General features: G+C 45.9%; 3 protein-coding genes and 1 non-coding gene across 5 annotated transcripts in view; 3 read left to right on the plus strand and 1 right to left on the minus strand.

Moving 5' to 3' along the window:
- LOC125996038 (zinc finger and SCAN domain-containing protein 9-like) overlaps window positions 1-6,387 on the plus strand; it is a 46,577-nt gene extending 40,190 nt beyond the window's left edge. The window contains exons 1-3 of one of the 2 annotated variants that reach the window (XM_049764998.1): window positions 3,125-3,561; window positions 4,221-4,347; window positions 5,696-6,387. In XM_049764998.1, coding sequence (XP_049620955.1) covers window positions 3,160-3,561; window positions 4,221-4,347; window positions 5,696-6,303 — 1,137 coding nt within the window. In that variant the 5' untranslated portion in view covers window positions 3,125-3,159 and the 3' untranslated portion in view covers window positions 6,304-6,387. Of the gene's footprint in view, window positions 1-3,124; window positions 3,562-4,220; window positions 4,348-5,695 lie in introns of those variants that run through there. The other variant, XM_049765000.1, reaches the window with a different exon arrangement.
- LOC125996860 (small nucleolar RNA SNORA42/SNORA80 family) lies at window positions 1,999-2,131 on the plus strand. The gene has a single exon (XR_007491524.1). It is a non-coding gene; the product is annotated as a small nucleolar RNA SNORA42/SNORA80 family (small nucleolar RNA).
- A 5,350-nt stretch (window positions 6,388-11,737) lies between the features above and the next one.
- On the minus strand, window positions 11,738-17,628 carry ZKSCAN4 (zinc finger with KRAB and SCAN domains 4). The gene is made up of 5 exons (XM_049764968.1): window positions 17,314-17,628; window positions 15,777-15,924; window positions 14,258-14,337; window positions 13,498-13,609; window positions 11,738-13,043 (listed from the first exon to the last, which is right to left on the minus strand). Exons 1-5 carry the CDS (start codon window positions 17,623-17,625, stop codon window positions 12,205-12,207), a joined length of 1,491 nt encoding a protein of 496 aa, XP_049620925.1. The 5' UTR covers window positions 17,626-17,628; the 3' UTR covers window positions 11,738-12,204.
- Window positions 17,629-19,490: 1,862 nt separating this feature from the next.
- On the plus strand, window positions 19,491-20,873 carry NKAPL (NFKB activating protein like). The gene has a single exon (XM_049764837.1). It carries the CDS (start codon window positions 19,491-19,493, stop codon window positions 20,871-20,873), a length of 1,383 nt encoding a protein of 460 aa, XP_049620794.1.
- The last annotated feature ends 2,525 nt before the right edge of the window (window positions 20,874-23,398 follow it).

Raw genomic sequence — 23,398 nt, forward strand, 5'->3', positions numbered from 1 at the left:
TTCCGTTCCGGCCATTGATCCCGTGGACGCTGTTACCCCGGCCGGGGCCAATCGCGCCCTCTCGCTCCTCGTCTTCTACGCGGCCCGTGAGTCGGCCCAGGGGACCGGGGTTGGGTGGGTGCGGCTGGAAAAGGGTGCGGGAGGTGAGGCGGAGCTGGGGTGCGGGCGGGGGCTGTGCTTCGCGGCGCCGAGACCGTCCTGGCCTTCCTGGCGTGGTCCAGCTGTAGGAGACTGAGACATGGAAGCGTCGTCGCGTTGCCTGGCAACCGCCGACTGCGCATGCGTGGGTCGCCGGGTGGTGGGGAGGGAGGGTCTGGATTTGGGCAATTCTGGCATGTTTCTCTTTTTAATATTTCACAAGATTAACTTATTCGAAAATACTAAACAGATTATTATTATATAGTAAACAAACATTACTAATTGATTCTGAAATGGTCTAAAATATAGCAAACAGTATCATACTAATTTGTATAGGTAAGCTCTAGCTTCCATCAGTGACAAGTATTATTTAAAAGAATCGGATATTCTGAGTCCAATTTAAGACAATACATTATTTTAATGTATTATGTCTGATATCTCTAAGTCCATTCAGTAATTTCCTAGGAGGATTCATTTTTTTATTCCATTTATTATGATATTTCTTATAGCAAAATTATTTATAAATCCAAATTTGGGAATGGATAAAGGTCTGGCTGAAATCAATTGCAGAACTTTATTTCTGGCACATTTTGAAAGACTTTTTCTTTTTCCATTTCCCCCATATTTTTTGCTGGGCCTATGCAAACAACAGTTGCCACTCTCACTGTTTTTACTGTATTTCTTTAACTCTTATCCTTAAAAAGAAAAGATCCTACTAAAGCTTCTGCTAGGGCTTTAATGAGTTCCTTGGTGATTCAATAATTTTCAAAAATATACTTGCTACTGGACTTTTTCTTCTTTTCTTTCTCTCTCTTTTTTTTTTTTTTTTTTTTTGGTTTTTGGGCCACACCCAGCGTTGCTCAGGGGTTACTCCTGGCTGTCTGCTCAGAAATAGCTCCTGGCAGGCACAGGGGACCTTGGCCACCCTTGGTCCTGGATCGGCTGCTTGCAAGGCAAACACCGCTGTGCTATCTCTCCAGCTTTTCTTTCTCTTCTATCTCTTTAGTTTTTCTATTTTCTTTTTTCTTTTTATTTATTTTTAATAACCTTGCCTTTGGTCTTCCTGAAACAAATGTATGATGATCAATAGTGTCAACTATGTGATGTATTTTCTTAAATAAGTTTAAAAACATAAAGCCAGGATATGTTATATTATCTATGGTTATTTTATTAAAATAATGTATCTAGGTAATTAAAGTGAATCTGCAGAGCCTGTTTGTGCTTTTAGAGTCAGTGAACGCTCCTAGTTTTTAAGTTAAGGAAGTTTGCAGATTCCTCTTCCCTTCGCTCCTCCATCATGACCCTACACAAGTCACCGGGTTGAGTTCTGTCTGTCACAGATGAATTGGGGACCTACAGCAGGGCTTTTGCTTTGCACACGCGCGATGTAATTTCTGAGTGCAGAGCCAAGAGTAACCCCTAAATGCTGACCCAAACAGAACAAAACCAAAAAAAAAAAAAGCATATTGGACAGAAGTTAAAGGGGGTTCCCAATGCTCCTTCTACCCCAATTTTGGGATTCCAGTACTCTCCCTGCTCACCACAGTCTGGATTGTGGGATCTAGCTGCTCTGCCTGAGTTACCGGGACATTTTGGAGACAGTGTCGGGGTCTGAGCAGAAAGCTGCTTCCTGTGACTTCTGTGGGTTCTTAACGCAGTGCTCGCAAAGAAGGCTCACAGTAAGGGAAGTCATAAGGTAAAGGGTAATTGTTAGGTTTTAGAGTTGTCTATAATAGTTGACTGTATTTTAACCATTACCTAAACTGGAATAATCAAGAAAATAAGATCATTGCCATCTATGTCTGAAAGCATGTAGTTTCTGGAAGCATGTAGTCAGTGTTAAAAATGTTGCTTTTCTATGCATGGGTTTGGATTTATGGCAGGTCCGTCCCCCTGGGCCTCTCATAGTGTTCCATGCCATAGCAAGCTATGGCCCCAAACCATTGCCTGGTTCTATCAGTGGGCTTTGTGCACTGAAGCGGGTCACACAGTGAAAAAAAAATGTTGATTTTACAGGCTGGAGCAATAGCACAGTGGTAGGACTTTGCATGCAGTTGACTTAGGATAGACCTGGGTTCAATCCCCGACTTCCCATATGGACCCTCAGGCCAGCAGCTATTTCTGAATGGATAGCCAGGAGTAACCCCTGAGCATCACTGGATGTGGATCCCCAAAAATAGAAAAGTTTATTTTCTCTTTTGGAAGTTGCAGAGCTGTGTAAAAAAGCTCTCAAGATTTGGAATTAATCTACCTAAGTTTTCCTTTCCAGTAACTTATGTGAAAATGATAGTAACTGTGAAATGGTTGTTGTGAAGCTATTTTACAAAACTCATGTGAAAGTTTCAGTGAATGTTATTATACTTAGTCCAAAATAGAAACAATATGTTCATTGTTTTTGTACATTGACTTTTAGATATTGTCTGAATATTATAATCGTTCTGTGTGAACTCTGTTGCCTAATACCTCCATGTACTGTAAGGTATTATTGCTATTTCTTTTTCATATTAAGAACAGATTGAGGGCTGGAGAGAGCGCAAATGACTGGAACGTAGCCCCCACCTCAAAAAAAAAAAAACCTGAAAGAAGAAAAAGAAAGGGCTGGAGGGATAATACAGCAGGTTGGGCATTAGTCTTGCATGCAGCCAGCATGGGCTCAACCCCTGATTTTCCTTGAACACTGCCAGAAGTAATCCTTGAGCATCATTGGGTGTAGCCCAAAACAAAATAAGAAATTGGTGCAGGGTCACACAATTAATACATATTAGAACCAGAATTGAAACCAGGTCTCGGAACTTGAAAACCTCTACACAGGGCCTTCCGTTTCCATTGCTTCCATCCTTGAGTCACTGAGTCTCGAGTCTCCACTTTGCTGTCAGTAAAGAGCAGTACATTTGTGACAGTTGCTTCTGTTATCAGTTCATTAGCTCTTGTCAGTTTTCTTTGTAAACTGATTTTTCTGTCTGCTTAGGAGAGAACCTCCAGAGGTGGCTTAAGGATATCTTTAAAGCTTTCAAGGTCAAGATGAATAGATCCTCCTTGGACATGCTAGCTCCAGAGGCACGGGAAGAATTTATTGAGAAAGTAGAGGCCGCAGGTCACCGCCAAAGTCAGGAGTCCTTGCTGAAATGCAACTATCCAATGGCCAGGGAAACCTTCCGGAGGCGCTTCCGGCAACTGTGCTATCAGGAGACCCCAGGGCCGAGGGAGGCTCTTACCCAACTCCAGGAGCATTGCTACCAGTGGCTGAAGCCACACATGAGTACAAAGGAACAGATATTGGATCTACTAGTGCTGGAGCAATTTCTGTCCATCCTACCCAAGGAACTTCAGGGCTGGGTAAGGGAGCACTGTCCAGAGAGTGGGGAAGAGGCTGTCATTCTGCTGGAAGACCTGGAAAAAGAACTTGATGAACCCCACCAGGAGGTAGGGTGGGAAGTCTGCAAGGGAACAAGTCTATGTCGGTTACCAAGGTCTGTTGGATTAATTGGGTGCCATCCCACTCAGTATATGCCTTGTTACTTATTGGTTAGAAACTTCTTTATAGCACCTGGGATTGGTGTTTAGACCATTTGTTCTCCATTCCAGGGTATGGTCTGGTTCTTCCTAATAAAAATCCCAGATTTGCGTTTCCACTTTTCCTCCACAGAGATACTGGCTTCTTAGGAGTGGAAGGCTTACATGTTGGAATTTCTGAACCCTTCAATGTATATGGATTATTCCCTGTGTCGACATTTGCTTCCAGACCCATGTCTCTCCAGTGTTCTGGTCTTCGAGCATAAGGCTACCATCACAAAGGACCTGCTCTGTTGCCTCAGCTTTGCTTGATGTTGGTGATTAGATATAGTCTGTCCTGCTTTTTTTCTGAGCAGTGTTTCTTAAGACCATTTCTGGAGCCAGAGAGATAACACAGCAGTTAAAGTGCTGGCTTTGCATAAAACTGACTCAGATTTGATCCTTGGCCCCATATATTGTTCCCCCACATTCTACCAAGAGTGATTCCTGAGCACTGCTAGGTGAGTTCCCCCTTCCCCTAAAAAAGCATTCATTTATTCAGAAGTCAAATCTTCTTTCTTTGTCCCCAGATGGTAACGCACAGACATGGACAAGTGTCTGTAAGAGAACAGACTATATTGAGTCTTCAGTCCCAGCCTAAGGAACTCCAGAACTCATGTGACTCTGCCTGGGAACCCCATTTTGTCAGCAAGACAGGTAAGGGATGAGATTTATCTGGTGTTGAACATTTCCCACCTGGCTGGACAGAATGAGAAAAGAAAAACTCAAGATCAGGAAATGGATGAGAAGACAACTAGATAGAAGCAATGTTTAGAGTATCTGACACAAGTGTTGTCTTTGCCCTCCACCCCATCTTCACCCTGGCAGGTCAGCTACCCCTGAAAAATCATCTGAAATTCTCTGCTTTCAGCACTTGAGGTATTTTAGGGGGGCTTTCAGGAATTGCTATGGAGAACTTTCAGAGGATAACCTAAAAAGTCTGCCTCTAGGCAGCTGCCTTTGCCTAACTGAATTTCTCTCAATCTCTCTCTCTTTTTTTTTTTAAGTTTTTGGGTCACACCCAGCAGCGCTTAGGGGTTACTCCTAGCTCTACGCTCAGAAATTGCTCCTGGCAGGCTCGGGAGACCATCTGGGATGCCATATGATTTGAACCACCGTCCTTCTGCATATAAGGCAAATGCTCTACCTCCATGCTATCTCTCCAGCTCTCTCAATCTCTTGATCTTTCCCTCAACCATAATATGGGAAAGTGGTATGGTCCACACTAACTCAAGCTATCATACCAATACCAGAATGGGAAGCTTAACAACAAATTATTTTCTCAAGAGGTTTTGAGGTTAGAAATCCAAGAGAGTACAGGAGTTATGGCACCTGCCTTACATGTGACCAATCCCGGGAACCACAGTAGTACCCAAGTACTGCCAGGAGTGAGCACTCCCCACCACCCAAAAAAATGGAGCTGGAGAGATAGTGTAGTGAGTAGGGTATTTATCTTGCATGTGGTTGACCTGGTTTTGATCCCTGGCATCCCACATGGTCCCCAAAGAACTGAGTGCAGAGCCAGGAGTAACTCCTGAACACTTTTGCAAGCCCAAGAGCAGGCTGCTGTGAGAATTGGCTTTGTGAGAATTGGTTTCTGATTAAGTGCCATCTTCTTACATAAACAGCCTGTCTCTGCACCCTTTACAGGAGGAGAAAGGAATTTCAGGTGTTTTGTCCTCTTCAAAGAACTTCAGTTCCCCTTCAGTGTCACCTAGAGCAATGCTTTTCAACTCCAACTCTACAGATCAGTGCAAGGTCCACAGATGTAAAAAAAAAAAGGAAGCCCACCGGCCTACTACTGTTTTGGATATAAGGGCTGGTCTTTGGACCTGAACACAGGCAGGTGCTAGTCCATTGGCGGAAAAGGTTTACAAACACTAATGAAAGAAAGATGTTGTCCCCCTGGTCCACTCCTGCTCTGATTAGAGTCACATCACATTCCAAGTATTGCTGTGTGCTAGTGTGATATTGACGTGATGTTGACCTGATCTTTTTGTACTAGATGGAATGACCAAGATTGAGGACAGAGAATTAGTGCGAAGGAAAGAACATCCTGATGGAGTAGAGCCATATGGGATAACATGGTCTGAACAGAGCTGGGTAATGCCATACCAGGATCCCCAACATGGAGAAGTTGGTCAGCTAGAGAAGCACTGGAAAATCCCTCAAGCAACAGAGGGGTCCTACAAATGTGATGAATGCGGAAAGAGCTTCTCTCAAAGCTCAGGTCTCACTCGACATCAAAGAATTCATTCTGGAGAAAGACCCTATGAATGTAACGAGTGTGGGGAAACCTTCAGCCGGAGTTCTGGTCTATTTAATCACCGTGGCATCCACAATATACAGAAACGATATCACTGTCAGGAGTGTGGGAAGGCCTTCAGTCAGAGTGCGGGGCTCATTCAGCACCAGAGAATCCACAAGGGAGAAAAGCCCTATGGGTGCAACCAGTGTGAAAAGAGCTACAGCCGGCGATCATTTCTCGTTGAGCACCAGAGAAGTCACACGGGAGAGCGGCCTCATCAGTGCCCCAAGTGTGGGAAAAGCTTTAACCGCCACTGCAACCTCATCCGCCACCAGAAGATCCACACAGTGGCCGAACTCCTCTAATCCTGGATGTATGCAAGCTTTCTAGGTCACCTGCCAGAACATAGGGCACCTGGGGCCAGAGCTGTAGTACAGCAGGTACTATTGCTTGCATCTGGCTGACCTGGATTGGATTCCCCAACTCTTCCAGAAGTGATTGATCTGATCCCCAAGTGCAGATCCAGGAGTAAGCCCTGTGCACCACCAAACAAACCTCTAAATGTTTGGGGTCAGCTCAGGTGCTGTCTTGTTCTCCCTGCTAAATGTATTTCTTAGATCTGAGCACTAACATCCTAAAGGAAAATTTGTTATTTTTTTTAAGCTGCAACTTTACCTTTGAACCTTTGGTTCCTCTATTTCTTTTCATTTTTACCACTCCCCACTCTTCCTTATTCTCCCAGATGGCTGCTAAACCTTCTAATAAATGGCACTTCTAATAAGTGGTAGCAACATGCTTGAAAGACTTGTGTTTGAGTTCTAGTCTTACATATTTACATGAGTAGATACTGTAAAATTGTATACCTCAAACTCCACTATAAATAATTTTGCAAATCATGGCTCCTAAAAAGAAAAACAAATTTTTGAAGTTTTATTGCAGTGTCAAAGCAATAGTTCAATGGGAAGGACACTTGCACACAGCTGACCCAGGCTTAATCTCTGGCGTCCTATATGGTCCTCTGAGCCTGTCAGGAGTAATCTCTGGGCACTGCTGGGTGTGACCCAGAAACAAAAACAAAACACACAAAAAAGTGTGTTGCAGAGGCCAGAGCAATAGCACAATGGGAAGGGCATTTGCCTTGCACATTGTTAAGCCTGGTTCGATCTCTGGCATCCCATATGGTCCCCAGCCTGCCAGGAGTGACTCTTGAGCAGAGCCAGGGTAATCTTTGAATGTTGCTGAGAGACCCAAAATAAAAATAATTAAAAAAAATTAAAAAAAAAATTACATGAACCAGGCTAGTGGGCATGCATGAGGGCCAGGTTAGACCTTGATCTCCAGCTCCACATGAACAGCCGGTGAGGCCAAAAACTATCCCAAGAAATACACATTTCTTGCATACACGTACATATATGTAATACTTCACATAGGGCTTAACAGTTAATAGTAGAAAAGTATTGTGTATTGGCTGGAATTCTTTTTATATTTGTTTCTGAGCTTATTGTTGAATTTACATATATTAATTTTTCTTGATCAAAATAAACGTTTTCCCGTATCAGCTTCTTTCCCCTCTAATCCTTCCCTGCCTGTCTTTGTTCTAGATGTCATAACAGAATACCACAGGAACTTACTGAACTGGAATCTGTTTCTCACAATTCAGAATTTTGAGGACTAGAATGGCATGATCCAAGGTAGCAAGGACATTTTTTGTTTTGTTTTGTTTTGTTTTTGGGTCACACCCGGCAGTGCTCAGGGGTTATTCCTAGCTCCAGGCTCAGAAATTGCTCCTGGCAGGCATGGGGGACCATATGGGGCGCCGGGATTCGAACCGATGACCTCCTGCATGAAAGGCAAACGCCTTACCTCCATGCTATCTCTCCGGCCCCGGACATTTTTTTTTTTTTTTTGGTTTTTGGGCCACACCCGGTGGTGCTCCTGACTGTCTGCTCAGAAATAGCTCCTGGCAGGTACGGGGGACCGTATGGGACACAGGGATTTGAACCAACCACCTTAGGTCCTGGGTCGTACAAACGCAGTTGTGCTATCTCTCAGGCCCCAAGGAAGTTTTCTTAAAGAGACTTTAAAGTGGGGCCGGAGAGATAGCATGGACGTAGGGCGTTTGCCTTGCATGCAGAAGGACAATGGTTCGGATCCCGGTATCCCATGTGGTCCCCCAGGCCTGCCGGGAGCGATTTCTGAGAGTAGAGCCAGGAGGAACCCCTAAGCGCTGCCGGGTGTGACCCGAAAACAAACAAAAGAGACTTTAAAGTGGCTGCCATCTTGTTTTATGCTCATGTGACATCTTTGTGGGGAAGAGAAGATAGCAAATTGTGGGGGGCACACCTAGTGGTGCTCAGGTTACTACTGCCTCGAGTTTAGAAATTACTCCTGGCAGACTAGGGAACCATACAGAATGCTAGGAATCCAACCTGGGTTGGTCGTGTGCAAGGCAAATGCCCTACCCACGTTGCTATTGCTCCAGTCCCCAAAGAGGCCAAATTCTTTTGTGTGTCTGGGGCAAAGCTTGGTGATGTTCAAGACTTATTCCTGGCTCTGACTTAGGGATCACTCCTGGCGGTGCTAGGGGAACCATATGGGAATGCCTGGAGTTAAACTCAGGTCTGCAGAGTGCAAGGTAGCCTTACCCATCATATTATCCAGCCCCGAAGAGAACAAACTTTTTAGGGTCTTTTTCTCTTTTCCAGTTTTGTGCCACACTTAGCACTGTTCAGGGGTTACTCCTATTCTGCACTCGGGACTATATGGAATGCTGGGGATTGAACCCAGGTCTGCCACATGCAAATTAAGTTCTCTACCTGCTCTAACTGCTTGGACTCCTCAGATAAGTTCTTAATTGTGAATTATTGGTGCTTAAAGAATAAAATTTAAATCTCTGGTTTGTTCTTGGAGTTTGACATTAAAATCAAAACAAACATCAAAAAAGTACAAACTAGGGGCCAAAGAGATAGCATGGACGTAAGGCGTTTGCCTTTCATGCAGGAGGTCATTGGTTCAAATCCCGGCATCCCATATGGTCCCGTTATGGTGCCTTGCCTAATTTACTAAGCTTAACAAATCTTTGTTTTGGGGCAACATCCATAGTGCTCAAGGGTCACCCTGGTTGATGTTCTGAGGACCTTGTAGGATGCTAGGGATCAAACCCGGGTTGGCTGCATGTATTGCAATCGCTCTACCCACAATACCACTGCTCTAGCCACTTGACAAATCTTTTCAGCTCTCCACCCTGTCGTGTGACCCAATTCACATAACCACAAAACTGGAAATGACCTTTCCCTCCTCTCAACTTCTTTGGCTTCTGTTTATCACAGGTAGTTCTCCACAGTGCTGCCTTACTCATGTTCAAGTTTTATGCATTTTATCCTACTGAATACAAGCCCATATAAGTAAGAGGTATGTGGATGCTTTCTCTCCTGATCAGGCATAGACTATTCACAAATATTCTTCACTGTTATTTGCCTCTGCTGGGGAGAAATTTTCATTTAAATGTGACGATGAAGGGCATAAATGGCTACAGGGAACTATTAAAGAACCTTGGTCTACAGTTCTGAGTGGGTTTATGTCCTTCAGAGCAGGGTCCCAGTGAGGGGACTTGAAAACATAAGAGTACATGTTGGTGACAGAACAAAACATAAGAGTACATGTTGGTGACAGAACAGAACAAGATCAGGGATTTCATTGGAATTAGGATCTATTCTTGGTTCAGATGAGTAAGTCTGGGAACTAGTGATAGGCATAAGGAATGACAGACAACTGTCAGTCCTTGAAAAGTCCTGTAGGACCAATGCAACATGTTTTGGGTGAAAACAAGCTACCACACCAATTTCTTTTTTTGTTTTTTGTTTTTTTGTTTGTTTGTTTTTGGTTTTTGAGCCACACCCGGTGGTGCTCAGGGGTTACTCCTGGCTATCTGCTCAGAAATAGCTCCTGGCAGGCACGGGGGACCATGTGGGACACCGGGATTCAAACCAACCACCTTTGGTCCTGGATCGGCTGCTTGCAAGGCAAATGCCGTTGTGCTATCTCTCTGGGCCCACGACACCAATTTCTATCCAGTACCTAAGAGCACTGATTCCCATGCTATTTGGTTATCGTGAAATAATTTTTTCTGATTCTCAGGACTCCCCAGGTGCTGCTGAAAGTCACATTTTTCTCCCAATGACCCATTTTGATGCCTACATCAGAGGCTGCCAGTAATTCAGAAAACGTGGAATACTTGTCATAAATGGCGCTTGCTCTATTATGACCTACAGAATGGTGAGGCTTAGCATAAACCAAGATGCACAATTCACTCTACTTTGTTTTGGTTTTTGGGCCACACCTGGCAGTGCTTAGGGGTTACTCCTGGCTCTGTGCTCAAAAATTGTTTCTGGCTGGCATGGGGAATCATAGGGATGCCGGGATTCTAACCAATGTCAGTCCTGGGTTGGCCGCTTGCAAGACAAATGCGCTACCACTGTGCTATCTCTCCAGTCCCACAATTGGTTCTAAATTGGCAGGGAGTCATAGATGATGTCTTAGCAATTGAGTTAGCCCAAGATAACCAAGAAGTGAAGGGCCAAAGTGATAGTACAATGAATGGGTAGGCCATTTACCTTGGACTTGATTGGCTGACATGGTTTTAATCCCTGACATCCCATATGGTCCCCTGAATTTACCAAGAGCAATTTCTGAGTAGAGCCAGGAGGAGTAACACCTGAAGATTGCTTGTTGTGACCACCCCCACCCAAAGAAAAACACCCCAAAACTAGATGAGAACATTTTGTTCTGCTTTGTATCAAGGAATTTGTATCAGAATTCATATTTTGTTTGTTTTGTGCCACACCCAAACAGTGCTCAGAGATCACGCCTGGTAAGGCTTGGGGAAAATTATATGAATACAGGGAATCTTTCTTTTTTTTTTTCCGGCCACTGGGATGAGAGAGATGAGAAAGAGAGAGCGAGGGAGAGTGAGAGAGAGAAAGGAAGTGAAAGGGGGAGGGAAAGGAGGGGAGAGAGAGAGAGAGAAAAGGAGTAAAAGGGAGAGGGAGAAAGAGGGAAAGAGAGGTGAAAGAGGGAGAGGGGGGTAAAGAGAGAGGGAAGGAAAGAGGAGAGGGAGAAGGAAGAGAAAGGAGTGAGGGAGAGAGGAAGGTGTAAGAGGGAGAGGGAGAAAAGGAGGGAGAGTGGGAGAGGGAGAAAAGGAGGTGAGTACAGGGACAGGGGTCGGCCATGTTGTAAGGCAAGCACCTTACCTGTTACATAATCTCTCCAAACCCAGAATTTATAATAGTTTCTCTTTGACTTTATAAACTGATAATTACCTGAATCTGGGAGGTTAACCCAATCTGGAGTCACAAAACTACCGTAACTAATGTTGACTAGCAAGTTCTATGGGTGAAGCAATCTCACAGTGTCTTAATGATAAAGATGATTAAGGCACTTACATTAAGAACTCTTCTGGTGAAGAACTATGGATTCCTCCAATAAAACTCTTAACAGTCCTAGTATCTGGCAGTAAATACATGGACTAACCCCAAAATCTAAAGACTTCAGAGAATTAGACGGAAACAAATGGTTTAATTAGAAATTACTCAAAAATTTGGAGAACACTGGGGGCTGGAGATAGTATAGTGAGTAGGGCATTGGCCTTGTAGGCAGCTGATCTGGGATCAATTCTTGACACCCTATAAAGTTCCCCAGGCCTGCAGAAGTATCCCTGAGCACTACTGTGTGTGGCCCTAAAAACAAACTCAAGAACCACAAAAGTTTGGAGAACATACTTTTTTTGCAGAACAATGAAGATCAATTCTCTGGTTTTATTTTATGTTTGAAGCACCCATATGGAAGGCAGAGATGGGGTAGAGGTCGGGTAAATAAAATCCATTAATACAACATGGTGGAGGACTTACTGCAGGAAAAATGGATGGTCAAAGCTGTAGCCCCCAACACAGCCATCTGATAACTTGTCCAGAGATGTTACGAGGTGCTGGGGATCTGCCAATCTGGAAACCGGTGGAAGTCCAATGGGTGACACAAATCACTTCAGGTCCTACCTTTCCAGGCAGCTCCCCATAGCCTCCTATCAACAAGCTGGTTTCCAAAAACCTAGAGGTAGGAGGTAATTCAGCTCTGCCAGATGCTATCGGGTAACAAACACTTGATGAATAATGATAAATTAGACCCCCACATCATTTTCATCTCAGCCAGGACTCCAGACAGGCTTCTGTTCAACAAGCCATTAGCACCAACTTTGACAGGTAAAACATGAGTCACGGAGAGAGAAATTTTTTCCCAACGTGGCTTCTCTGATGTTGAACAAGGTATGAAGTTCGGGTGAAGCCCTTTCCACATGCGTCGCACTGATAGGGTTTCTCACCCGTGTGGATTTTCTGATGTTCTATGAGACTGCTGTTCTGCCTGAAACTTCTCTCACAAAAACTACACTTATAAGACACGGGAGCCTCAAGGTTTTCCCGCTGGCTTTCCCTCCTCCCCTGGTTCTCTCTGCTCTCTCCAGGTTTGGGATTCTGGACATTTCTGTCACCATGGATCCTCTGGTGCCTCAGGAGATGGGAGTTCCGCCGGAAGGCTTTGCCACACGTGTTGCACCGATATGGCTTCTCCCCAGTGTGGATTTTGTGATGTTCGAGGAGGCTGCAGCTCTGGCTGAAAGTCTTCCCGCAGTCAACACACTTGTAGGGCCTCTCTCCAGTGTGAGTTCTCTGGTGTTTGATGAGATTTGAGCTGTGACTGAAGACCTTGCCGCACTCTTCACATTCGTATGGTTTTTCCCCTGTGTGGACTCGCTGGTGGATGATGAGGGCTGAGCTCCCAATGAAAGTCTTGCCACAGTCCTCACATTCGTAGGGTTTCTCCCCCGAATGGATTCGCTTGTGCTTAGTCAAGCCTGAACTCTGAGTGAAACTCTTTCCACATTCATGACAATAGTACCTTCTACTCCCCGTGGCATTTCTCGGCTTTCTTTGTAACCTGCCCTCATGTTCACCAGCCTTGAGGAAGGGAGAAACTGGGGCAATGTCCGAGGTCTGCCCATCATCTTGTTCCTCATCCAGAGGCAAGTTTCTAATCTCAGCCAGTGTTTCTCCACCTGTAACAGAAATTTTCGACAAACTTTACCCATGCCCTGCCGCAGAGGAGAGCTCAGAGAGCATCAGGGAGGCCATCAGAGTCAGAGATCTCTCAAAAACACGGGGTGAGGGCTTGGCTGCAAGAATGAGCTAGCCCTACCCAGACTTTGCCTTTGGTTCAACCCACTTTCCCTCAAACACTGGCAGGACACATGAAAAAGCCAGTCAGAAGGCGAAGGAAGTGGTTAGCAACTGAAAGTCAAAAGGGAAACCGTGTTAACATTTGTAGAAGGAAAAGCTTCATCTCCCCATGACAGGGGTTGAACCTGAGCCTGTTCTCTAGTACAGGGCCGCAGGGTCGACCCCTGGAACAGTGACTCTGAGTCCAAACATAACGAGCACTGGTAGTGTCTAACCAGACAGGAAGTTCTTAAACACAAAGCCCAGAGCCTTTGGGGAAACCAAGGTCCTTACCTGGGAAGGCGAGGTTGCCACCTGTCTGCCTTTTCTCTCGGGAGAAGTTCACCTGAGACGTCTCATGCTGCCTCCATCCAGGGGTCAGAGCCATGTCTTCCAGTTTTATACCCTGAAATGACAGTGACCCCCACCTGGAACCTCGTGCCCCAGATGACTCTCAAATATCAGGGCAAAGAATGAGTGGACAGCGCCAGAGCAGTAGTATAGTGGGGAAGGTGTTAGCCTTGTATGTGGCAGACCCTGATTCAATTTCTGCAACTCATATGGTCCCCTGAGCCAACTAGGAATGATTCCTAAGCTCAGAACCAGGAGTAAAACCTGAGTACCACTGCATGTGGCCCCCAAACCAAATTATATAAACAAATAAAATCTGGTGCCAGGGAAATATAGCAGTTAGCACCAGCTCTAGGTCAGATCCCTGGCAAAACACGCTCCCCACACAGCACTGCTGGGTATTTGTCCTGGTGCCCCCTCCCTCAACACTGCTATGCCCAACATCACCACAATCTCTGGCTCTAACACTGAACTGCCAGCCTGAGAGCTGAGAATCATTAGCTTTGCCTCTAAAGCCTGCAGAATAGAGCTTGGGGACAATAGCCCCACAACTCCCAGTTCAATCTGTGTTGAGAGTCCATGGTTCATCCCAAGGCCAGAGAGATGGCACAACAGAGTTGCATTTGTGGGGGATTAGGGAGAAGAATTTAGTGGGGAGCACTCCAGCAGTGAGGAGTGCTGGGGGGAGGGTGGTCGAGCTCACCTGGGACTCTGGGGTGGGCCTGGCAGCTACCCCGTCTTCTCTGTAGCACCCTTCAGAGACAAGGCCAGGTACCTGGGGGACTGAGAAGGACAAATTTTCTGATGAGACCTTCCCTGGCATCCAGCTGCCCCAGAGGGTCCAAGCTCCAACAGGAAATGAAAGTAGGAGATATTGTTCACTGAGCTGGAGCACATGCTTTGCATAGGGGAGCCCCGGGCTTGAACCCTGAAAATAGCATGGGAATGCACCTCCTAAAAACCAACTGAATTTATAATGTATATAAATATATAAGGAGTGCTCATCTCTCAAAAAAAAAAAAAAAAAATGCCTAATTGCAACCAGCTCCATGTTCCAGGGCCTGAGGATATGTGGAGTGCTCTGGGTATACAAACCCACACAGAAAGACAAAATCCTCTTTGTGTCAAAAGCCATAAAGAAACAAATTGGAAACAGAGAGCTCGAAGGACCGGAGGCATACATGATGAAGAACCACACTGGGTCCTAAACCAGGAGGGACCCCCAACCCCAAACATGAACACCTCAGGGTGTGACCCCTCCATAAACAAAACCAAGAAAGTCAAACTGAAAAACTGAAATAAAGCTTTCCACTTGAAGATCTTTCAGTATTAACTTTTGAATAGAGAAAGGTTAAAATAAAGATACTGGTTGTTGGGCCCGGAGAGTTAGCACAGCGGCGTTTGCCTTGCAAGCAGCCGATCCAGGACCAAAGGTGGTTGATTCGAATTCAGGTGTCCCATATGGTCCCCCCGTGCCTGCCAGGAGCTATTTCTGAGCAGACAGCCAGGAATAACCCCTGAGCACTGCCGGGTGTGACCCAAAAACCAAAAAAAAAAAAAAAAAAAGAGATACTGGTTGTTGTTAAATTTCCATTAGTAACTGTTCAGTTCTTACTAATTTGTTTTTTTAAAAAACTGGGGCTGGAGAAATAGACAGAGGATAAGGCACCTGCTTTGCATGGGACCAACCTGGGTTCAACTCCAGCATTCCATATGGTCCCCTTAGTTTGCCAGGCTAAGTCCTGGGCACAGCTGGTATGACTCAAGAACCAAATAATGATGATAATAACAATAATAGGGAGCCAGAGATATAGAACAGCAGTTAGGCATTTGCCTTACTCTGGCTGACCCAGGATGAACCTGGGTTTGATCCCCAGTGTCCCATATGGTCCCCTAAGCCAGGAGGAACCCCTGAACCTCACCAGGTGTGGCCGAAAAGAAAAAAAAGAAAGAAAACCCTAATAACAATAATAATAATAATAAAATCACAGTTAGTTCATATTATTTAATCAATTCTTTCCAAACAACTATAATAAATTCTTACTTATTATGTATGGGTTTTGCTAGAAAAGCTTTCTATCATTTCCCTTTCAGTGAATCTCCGTGTCAAAGTAAATCAGACATTTGACTGACACAAAAGACATTTCAACAGAGCTGTCTTTTTGGTGACCTGTCCATGAAATAGAATGAAAGCTCCAGAACTGACAGAAGCAAATCCTTACCCCGGCTTGCTAAGGCCTGAGGGCCCAGATATTCATGCTTGATCAGAGCCTTCATTGGCTGCAAGTGGGTGCTTCGTGCTCTCTGAGCTGGTTTCCACACTGCCATCTTACAACACAGCAGTTCTTGTTCCTGGTCACGACCTGGAACCTACAAACCATTCATGTATTTAGTCAATAATTATTTACATTATTGGAATAATGGTGCAGCAGGTATGGCACGCAACTGACCCTGGCTCAATCCAATATGGTACCCTGAGTACAAAGCCAGGAGGAAGCCCTGCACAATTCTAGGTATGGATGACCCCTGGCCCCCTAAAAATGGAGCCCAAGAATTCTGAAACTTGTGGTCCATGGATTCCTTCCCAGGTATTTAATGAACCTGAATGGGGAAAAGAGAAAAAATTAGAGAAATGGAACATTTCCTATAATTATGAATGCAAACAGTGGGTCTGAGCAGGACTCAGGACCTCATGACTGGTGGAAATGCAGGTGGTTTCACATTAGGTCACAACCAAATAGAGGTGAGTAGGTAGTGAGCTGGCCTAATATAAGGCTGCCAGAAGTTCAAATCCTGTCACCTCATCTGGCACCTTGAACCAGGAGTAAGTCTGGAGCATCTCAGAGTGTCCCATCCCAAAATAAATTAGGTAGATATTGTTAAAAGTTATTCACCTCCACTTGCAAACTGTATAACCAGGGGCCTGAAAACAGTGCAGCAGCAGGTAAGACGACCGACCTGGGTTTGATCCCCAACGTCCCAGCAGAGCCAGGAGTGATTCCTGGGTACAGAGCCAGGCGTAACACCTGAGCAGCGCCAGATGTGCCCCCCCCAAGCCAAAGTGTATAAGTAGTTATTAAGCTTGCCCTGAGGCTTTACCAATCCTGTATAGTAATTTTAAAAAAGCTCGGATAAGGAGCTGGAGAGATAACACAGCTGCAGGGCGTTTGCCTTGCACGCAGCCAATCCAGGACGGACGGTGGTTCGAATCCCGACAGTACTTGGGGGACCATATAGGATGCTGGGGATCAAACTCAGCAAATGTTCTACCCTCTGTAATATAGCTCTGGCCCTTGGAGTAAATCTTTTTGAAGAAATTGTCTCCTAGGGGCTGGAGAGATAGCACAGAGCAGTAGGGCGTTTGCCTTGCACGCAGATGGATGGCGGTTCGAATCCCGGCATCCCATATGGGCCCCCGAGCCTGCCAGGAGCGATTTCTGAGCACAGAACCAGGAATAGTAACCCCTGAGCACTACCAGGTGTGGCTCCAAAAACCAAAACAAAACAAAGAAAGCTTGAATCACAAATTGGCTGCAGGCTTGGTCAACTCTTTCGGGATGGCCGAGTTAACCTCATACCCGGGCTCCATTTTAGGGGGCCCGGGCTGGAAGTGTGTAGGGCTTCCTCCCGGCTTTACACTCAGGGTACCATATTGGATTGAGCCTGGGCCAGTTGCGTGCTTCACCGGCTGCAGCATTATTACAAAATCTAATGGAAACCCTCGCGGCTCGCGGCTGCCTTGCTTCCTTCCAGCCTTACCTGCGGCCTCAGCTGGCCCAGCTGCCGCTGCAGATCCTCCAGGAGCGCCACCACGTCCTCCCCGCCGGCCGGGTGCTGGCCGCGCACCCAGGCCTGCAGCTGGGTGGGCAGGATGCTCAGGAACTGCTCCAGCACCAGCAGCTCCAGCATCTGCTCCTTGCTGCGCACGTCGGGCCGCAGCCAGCGGCGACACAGCTCGCGGAGCCGGCTCAGCGCCTGCCGCGGGCCCTGCGCGTCGGGGTAGCGGAAGCCGCGGAAGCGCCGGCGGGAGTGCTCGGGGCCCGGCACGGGGCAGCCCGGCGCCGCCGCCATCGCCTCCTCCTCCCAGGCCGCGGCCGAGTCCGGCTCCGCCTTCACGCCCAGCAGCCCCGGCGCCCGGGCCGGGGCTCGGCCGGCCTGGGCTTCTCTCGCCATGCCGCGCGCCCCGAGAGTTTCCGTGCAGAATGCCCCGATGGCGGGGAATTCGGCCACGGCGACCCCAAGCGGGTCCAGGAGTCCAGGCGGCGCCGCGCTGGTGCAACTCTGCGCAACTAGGGAGACCAGGGCCGACTATGCGCAACTAGGGAGACCAGGGCGCATCCGGGCATTCGCGGCCACCGGAAGTCCCGGAGGGCAGCGAAGCCCACTTCCTGGGCTCTCTAGGAAGAGGCGCTTCTCGGTGGTTACCCCATCATCGAGTTGGTGGCCCTTCTGCGGAGGAGCAAGAAGGGATGGGATGCCCTGGCCCCGAGCAGAAGAAATGCCCCCCCCTCCAAAAAAAAAACCAACCAAGATGCCCTTCAATAGATGAATGGCTAAAGAAACTGTGGTACATATATATACACAATGGAATATTATGTAGCCTTCAGGAGAGAGGAAGTCATGAGATTTTCCTATACATGGAATGAGTGAAATAAGTCACAGACAGACACAGAATAGACTCACTTATCTATGGGTTGTAAGAAAAATAAAAGACGGGCCCGGAGAGATAGCACAGCGGCGTTTGCCTTGCAAGCAGCCGATCCAGGACCAAAGGTGGTTGGTTCGAATCCGGTGTCCCATATGGTCCCCCGTGCCTGCCAGGAGCTATTTCTGAGCAGACAGCCAGGAGTAATCCCTGAGCATCGCTGGGTGTGGCCCAAAAACCAAAAAAAAAAGAAAAAAGAAAAAGAAAAAGAAAAGACGTTATTGTAATAATGCCCAGAGATGAGGGCCGGAATCTCACCTCAAGGAAGGGGGAGTGCAGTTAGAACACTAACTACTACCATGACAATGTTAATGACTGAGAGAAGTAGAATGCCTGTCTCGAATACAGGCAGGGGGTGTGGGTGGAGGGATATGGGGTGAATTAGTGGTGGGAATGTTGCACTGGTGAAGGGGGCTGTTCTTTTTGTGACCAAAACCTAACTACAGCCATGTTTATAATCATGGTGTTTAAGTAAAGATAAAAAGAAGAAGAAATGGTTCCAATGTCAAGTTCCAGAATAATGCTGCAGTGGCCTGGAATCCGTGATGTCAATTATGAGAAGGGTTGCGCCCTGAAGTGGAGGAGGGGAGGCTGGTAGGATTGGTTGGTGGGAAACATTGAATTCTAAGGCAGCCTCAAGACATAAAAAGATCTTTGACACCAAAGAGCCACCTCGGAGGTAGGAAAACAAACCACTGGGATGCAGAATTCCTGCTCTCGCTGGATCTCTGAGAGAAGAAGGAACAGGAATAAGTACAGGAACAATGGCTAGGGTCGTAACTCAAGAATGATCTCCAGAAACAAGTCAAACATGTTTGTTTGTCTTATCCTCCCAAAGTTCCATTACAGACAGCTACTTATCTGGAGGCAGTTATGGGAAAAATTTCATATTTAACCTTCTCCATATTCTCTCTCTCTCTCTCTCTCTCTCTCTCTCTCTCTCTCTCTCTCTCTCTCTCTCTCTCTCGCTCTCGCTCTCTCTCGCTTTCTCTCTCGCTCTCTCTCTCGCTCTCGCTCTCTCTCCCTCCTGTGAGGGGCTCTCCCTATGGTGCTCACGAATTATTTCTATCTGTGTTTGAAGAGTAGAAGGATTCATGGATGCAAATTCTTTTATTTTTCTGATCGAAAGGGGCTCAGTTTAGGGACATACACCCTAAAAACAAACCTGACCATGTTCCAGTAAGAATCTGATAATAGGCCCAGCCAAGGCAGGTGTCCGGCAGCCCACAAAATGGCTGGATTTTGCCCGGAAACGGAAGTTGTGCCTGACCGGAAACGGAAGTCTGACCATTGTCAGTGCACCGGCACAATACGGAAATTGGCGTTATCAAAAGGTAGCTGTAGTAACCACCAGTCTGTGACTGTTGGGTCACTGGTGAAGGCACAGCTCATGGCCCCAGTGTTCCGGTCCCACTTTCCAGAGACCTCACACTCTCTGAGAAGGCAACGCAGCAGCTCATCAGAGAGCCTGCCCTCCACGGAGGCCAGGCAGTCCTATTGGGGTGGCCATTCCCATTCCCATTCTTGTACCCAATCCCACTTTCACTGCCACGAGGGCCTCAGACCTCTGTTGGGTAGGTCGGTGGTTGGTGCCGGTTACTCTCTTAGTTCCTCTGGGCCTCAAGAGCCGTCCCCCATGCTCCGAAACTCCACTTGCACCTTTTCTTCTACCTATCATGGTGAATATGGATACCATCACCACCACCATTTGGATTACCGAAAGTGGGTTGAAGATTATGAGAAGGAGAAGCAGGAGAACTATCGACAGAAGAGGCTGAAAGAAAGGGAGAGGATCGGGGAGTTGGGAGCTCCTGAGGTATGGGGACTGTCTCCAAGATTTCCAGAACCAGATTCTGACGAGCACACCCCAGTGGAGGAGGATGAAGAGCTGAAGAGTCAGAAGAGCAGCAGCTACAATTCCAGCTCGGAAGAAAGAAAAAAGGCCAATCGCTCAAAAACCAAAAAAAGAAAGAAGAAATCTAAACGGAAACAGAAGAAACGTTCTGATAATAGCAACAGTCATTCAGACTCTGACAGTAATTATGGCTTTGACGATAAAAGAGCTAAGAAAGTCAAGAAGAGAGAAAAAAAAAAGAAACACAGAGCAAAAAAGAACAAGAAAAAGATGAGGAAGACTAAAAAGGAATCTAGTGACTCAAGCTATAAGGATTTAGAAGGAGAGGTGGCCGAAGGTATCTGGATTGAGCAGTGCAAGATTGCAGATACCATGGATTTCATCGGTCCAGAGGCCCCTATAATACACGCTTCCCAAGAGGAGAAACCTTTGAACTATGGTCATGCCCTGCTCCCAGGTGAAGGTGCTGCTATGGCTGAATATGTCAAAGCTGGGAAGCGTATCCCACGGAGAGGTGAAATTGGGCTCACGAGTGAAGAGATTGCTTCATTTGAATGTTCAGGCTACGTTATGAGTGGAAGTAGACACCGCAGAATGGAGGCTGTTCGTCTGCGGAAGGAAAATCAGATCTACAGTGCTGATGAGAAGAGGGCCCTTGCATCCTTCAACCAGGAAGAACGGCGGAAGAGAGAACATAAGATTCTAGCCAGTTTTCGAGAGATGGTGTACAGAAAAACCAAAGGGAAAAACAACAAATAAGGACTTTTGCAGCTTGAGTTTTAACAGTTTCATATGAATAAAATGGTATCTCAAAGGCTTTGTAGGGGCTACTGTACTTACTGTTTAAAGCTTTAACAGATGCTCCTTGACAAAGCTTTAGCAACTCCTAAAAATGATGTCTTTTTTGTTTGTTTGTTTGTTTGTTTTTGGGCCACACCCGGCGTTGCTCAGGGGTTCCTCCTGGCTGTCTGCTCAGAAATAGCTCCTGGCAGGCACGGGGGACCATATGGGACACCGGATTCGAACCAACCACCTTTGGTCCTGGATCGGCTGCTTGCAAGGCAAACGCCGCTGTGCTATCTCTCCGGGCCCTAAAAATGATGTTTTGTTTGAATATTCATAGTCTGTCATACTGAAAGTTGAGATGCAGTGTCCATAATAGTTGACACTTAAGTTTTCATGGCTTTACGAACTCTTATCTAACAGCTGTTGGTGGTACAAATGGGATAGTTGCCCCTGAGATATGCTGCATAACTAGAAACAAAGGCTTTTATTCTGTTTGATTCAGCAAGATTCAGCAATGGCAAAGTTGGAAAACTGGGAATAAGGCTAGAGTTAATTTACTAACTGGCTAGTTAAAGAAAAGTTTCTAGATAGTCAAATTATGCCCCAGGTTTTCCTTTACTTATTCTCATATAATACCTTGTAATCAGAAATTACAGTATGAAGATAACTCCATTCCATGGAGAAAGTTTTACAGTATTGAAGAGTTGTACACTCTTTGCAGTATCTGGACCAGTAGCAATAGATTTTCCCTTGTTGAATGGAAAGGGACATTGAGAAATTGGTCTAGTCAATGCCAACTTCAGCCTCGTACCCATACAGATGGTTTGACAAGTTTACAATTTTTGAAGTGGACACTACCAATGAATTGAACCCATTTTATCTGTTCCTCATTTGTCCATACTTTGAGGACCCTGCAACAACTCAGAATAATACATCACATACAACTTTGTGCATAGGTGCTAAGGAGTTTTGGAACAAGAGTCAGTGATGGGAAAATAGATGACTCCACTTCCTGTCATGTGCATCTCTGTATGACAACAGTCCATCTGTGCAAAGGGCTTCTTAGGTCCTTGATGAAGCAGAGAAACACCAGGCTAGAGGTAATATAGCTGAACTTGTTCCTTAATTCAAGATTTAACATGGACTTGTCCTGGGCCCGGAGAGATAGCACAGCGGCGTTTGCCTCGCAAGCAGCAGATCCAGGACCAAAGGTGATTGGTTCGAATCCCGGTGTCCCATATTGTCCCCCGTGCCTGCCAGGAGCTATTTCTGAGCAGACAGCCAGGAGTAACCCCTGAGCATTGCTGGGTGTGGCCCAAAAACCAAAAAAAAACAAAAACAAAAACAAAAAAAACAAAAAAAAAACATGGACTTGGCCTACCAATTCTTTTTGAGACTTTTTGAAGTTATCATATTTTTCCTGTTAAAGAACTGAAATACCTTTTGATCTCTGCAAAGTGAGTTTCATCTTTTCCACTGACTGTGGTCTTGAAGGAGCTTCTCAAGATAATTGGTTCATTAAAAATAACAAGTGGTAAAAAAAAAAATAACAAGTGGTATGAGCCCATATATTTTAAAATATTCAAAGTACTGGGCCCAGAGAGACAGCACAGCGGTGTTTGCCTTGCAAGCAGCCAATCCAGGATCAAAGGTGGTTGGTTCAAATCCCGGTGTCCCATATGGTCCCCCGTGCATGCCTGCCAGGAGCTATTTCTGAGCAGACAGCCAGGAGTAACAACCCCTGAGCACCGCCGGGTGTGGCCCAAAAACCAATAAATAAATAAATAAATAAATGAATAAATAAATAATAAATCAAAGTACTACAGAATTATATGTAAGTCTTCCTTGCCCCTAAAGAACTACTTTTGGTATCTTCTATAAGCTATATCATTAATTTTGTATATCACAAGCATAAATGTTTCAGGATAAAGGTTGAAGCTATTGAAGGTTTTTTTTTTTATCACTGTTTCCCAGACATTTTTCTTCTTTGAGGTCTTCATTTCCTCATAGGGCCATTATTTACCCCAGGGAGAACCAAAATAACCCCAGGATATAGGAAATATGCACTTGGCTGGGTGGAAAAAAATAGATTGTATTATTTAATAATCAGGATTCCTGTCTGGCTTATTTGGGGACTTTTTTTGTGTGTGTGGCCATATTTGATGGTGCTTGGGGCCTACTCCTGGCTCTGTACTCTGGGATCACTCCTGGTAGTTCTAGGGGACTATATGAGATGCTGGAGATTGAACCCAGGCTAAATGCATCCTAGCCACTGTACTACTACTTCAGCCCCAGGATTTTGGTCCTGGGAGAACTGAAGAGACAATTTTTCCTCTTCAGGTTGGTTTCCCCCCAAATAACTGTTGACTAAACATAATGACCATTCTATGGAGGAACTTTATTTTTCAGAGTTAAGACTGAGGGGTCAGCCCTGAGAGAAAGACACTTAAGAGTTCTTGGGGCTGGAGAAATAGCATGGAGGTAAGGCGTTTGCCTTT

Source organism: Suncus etruscus, chromosome 18, assembly GCF_024139225.1.
Source record: "Suncus etruscus isolate mSunEtr1 chromosome 18, mSunEtr1.pri.cur, whole genome shotgun sequence".
Taxonomy (NCBI): domain Eukaryota; kingdom Metazoa; phylum Chordata; class Mammalia; order Eulipotyphla; family Soricidae; genus Suncus; species Suncus etruscus.

Bases quoted from the DNA above. Each gene is read 5' to 3' on its own strand.
- NKAPL (XM_049764837.1), top strand. From the start codon at position 19,491: ATGGCTGGATTTTGCCCGGAAACGGAAGTTGTGCCTGACCGGAAACGG.
- ZKSCAN4 (XM_049764968.1), bottom strand. From the start codon at position 17,625: ATGGCGGCGGCGCCGGGCTGCCCCGTGCCGGGCCCCGAGCACTCCCGC. The intron at 14,338-15,776 runs GTAAGGATTTGC...TGTCCTTCTCAG, and splicing joins TCAGGCCTTAGCAAGCCGGG to TCCCCCAGGTACCTGGCCTT. The intron at 13,044-13,497 runs GTAAGGACCTTG...TTTCTGTTACAG, and splicing joins TGGCAACCTCGCCTTCCCAG to GTGGAGAAACACTGGCTGAG.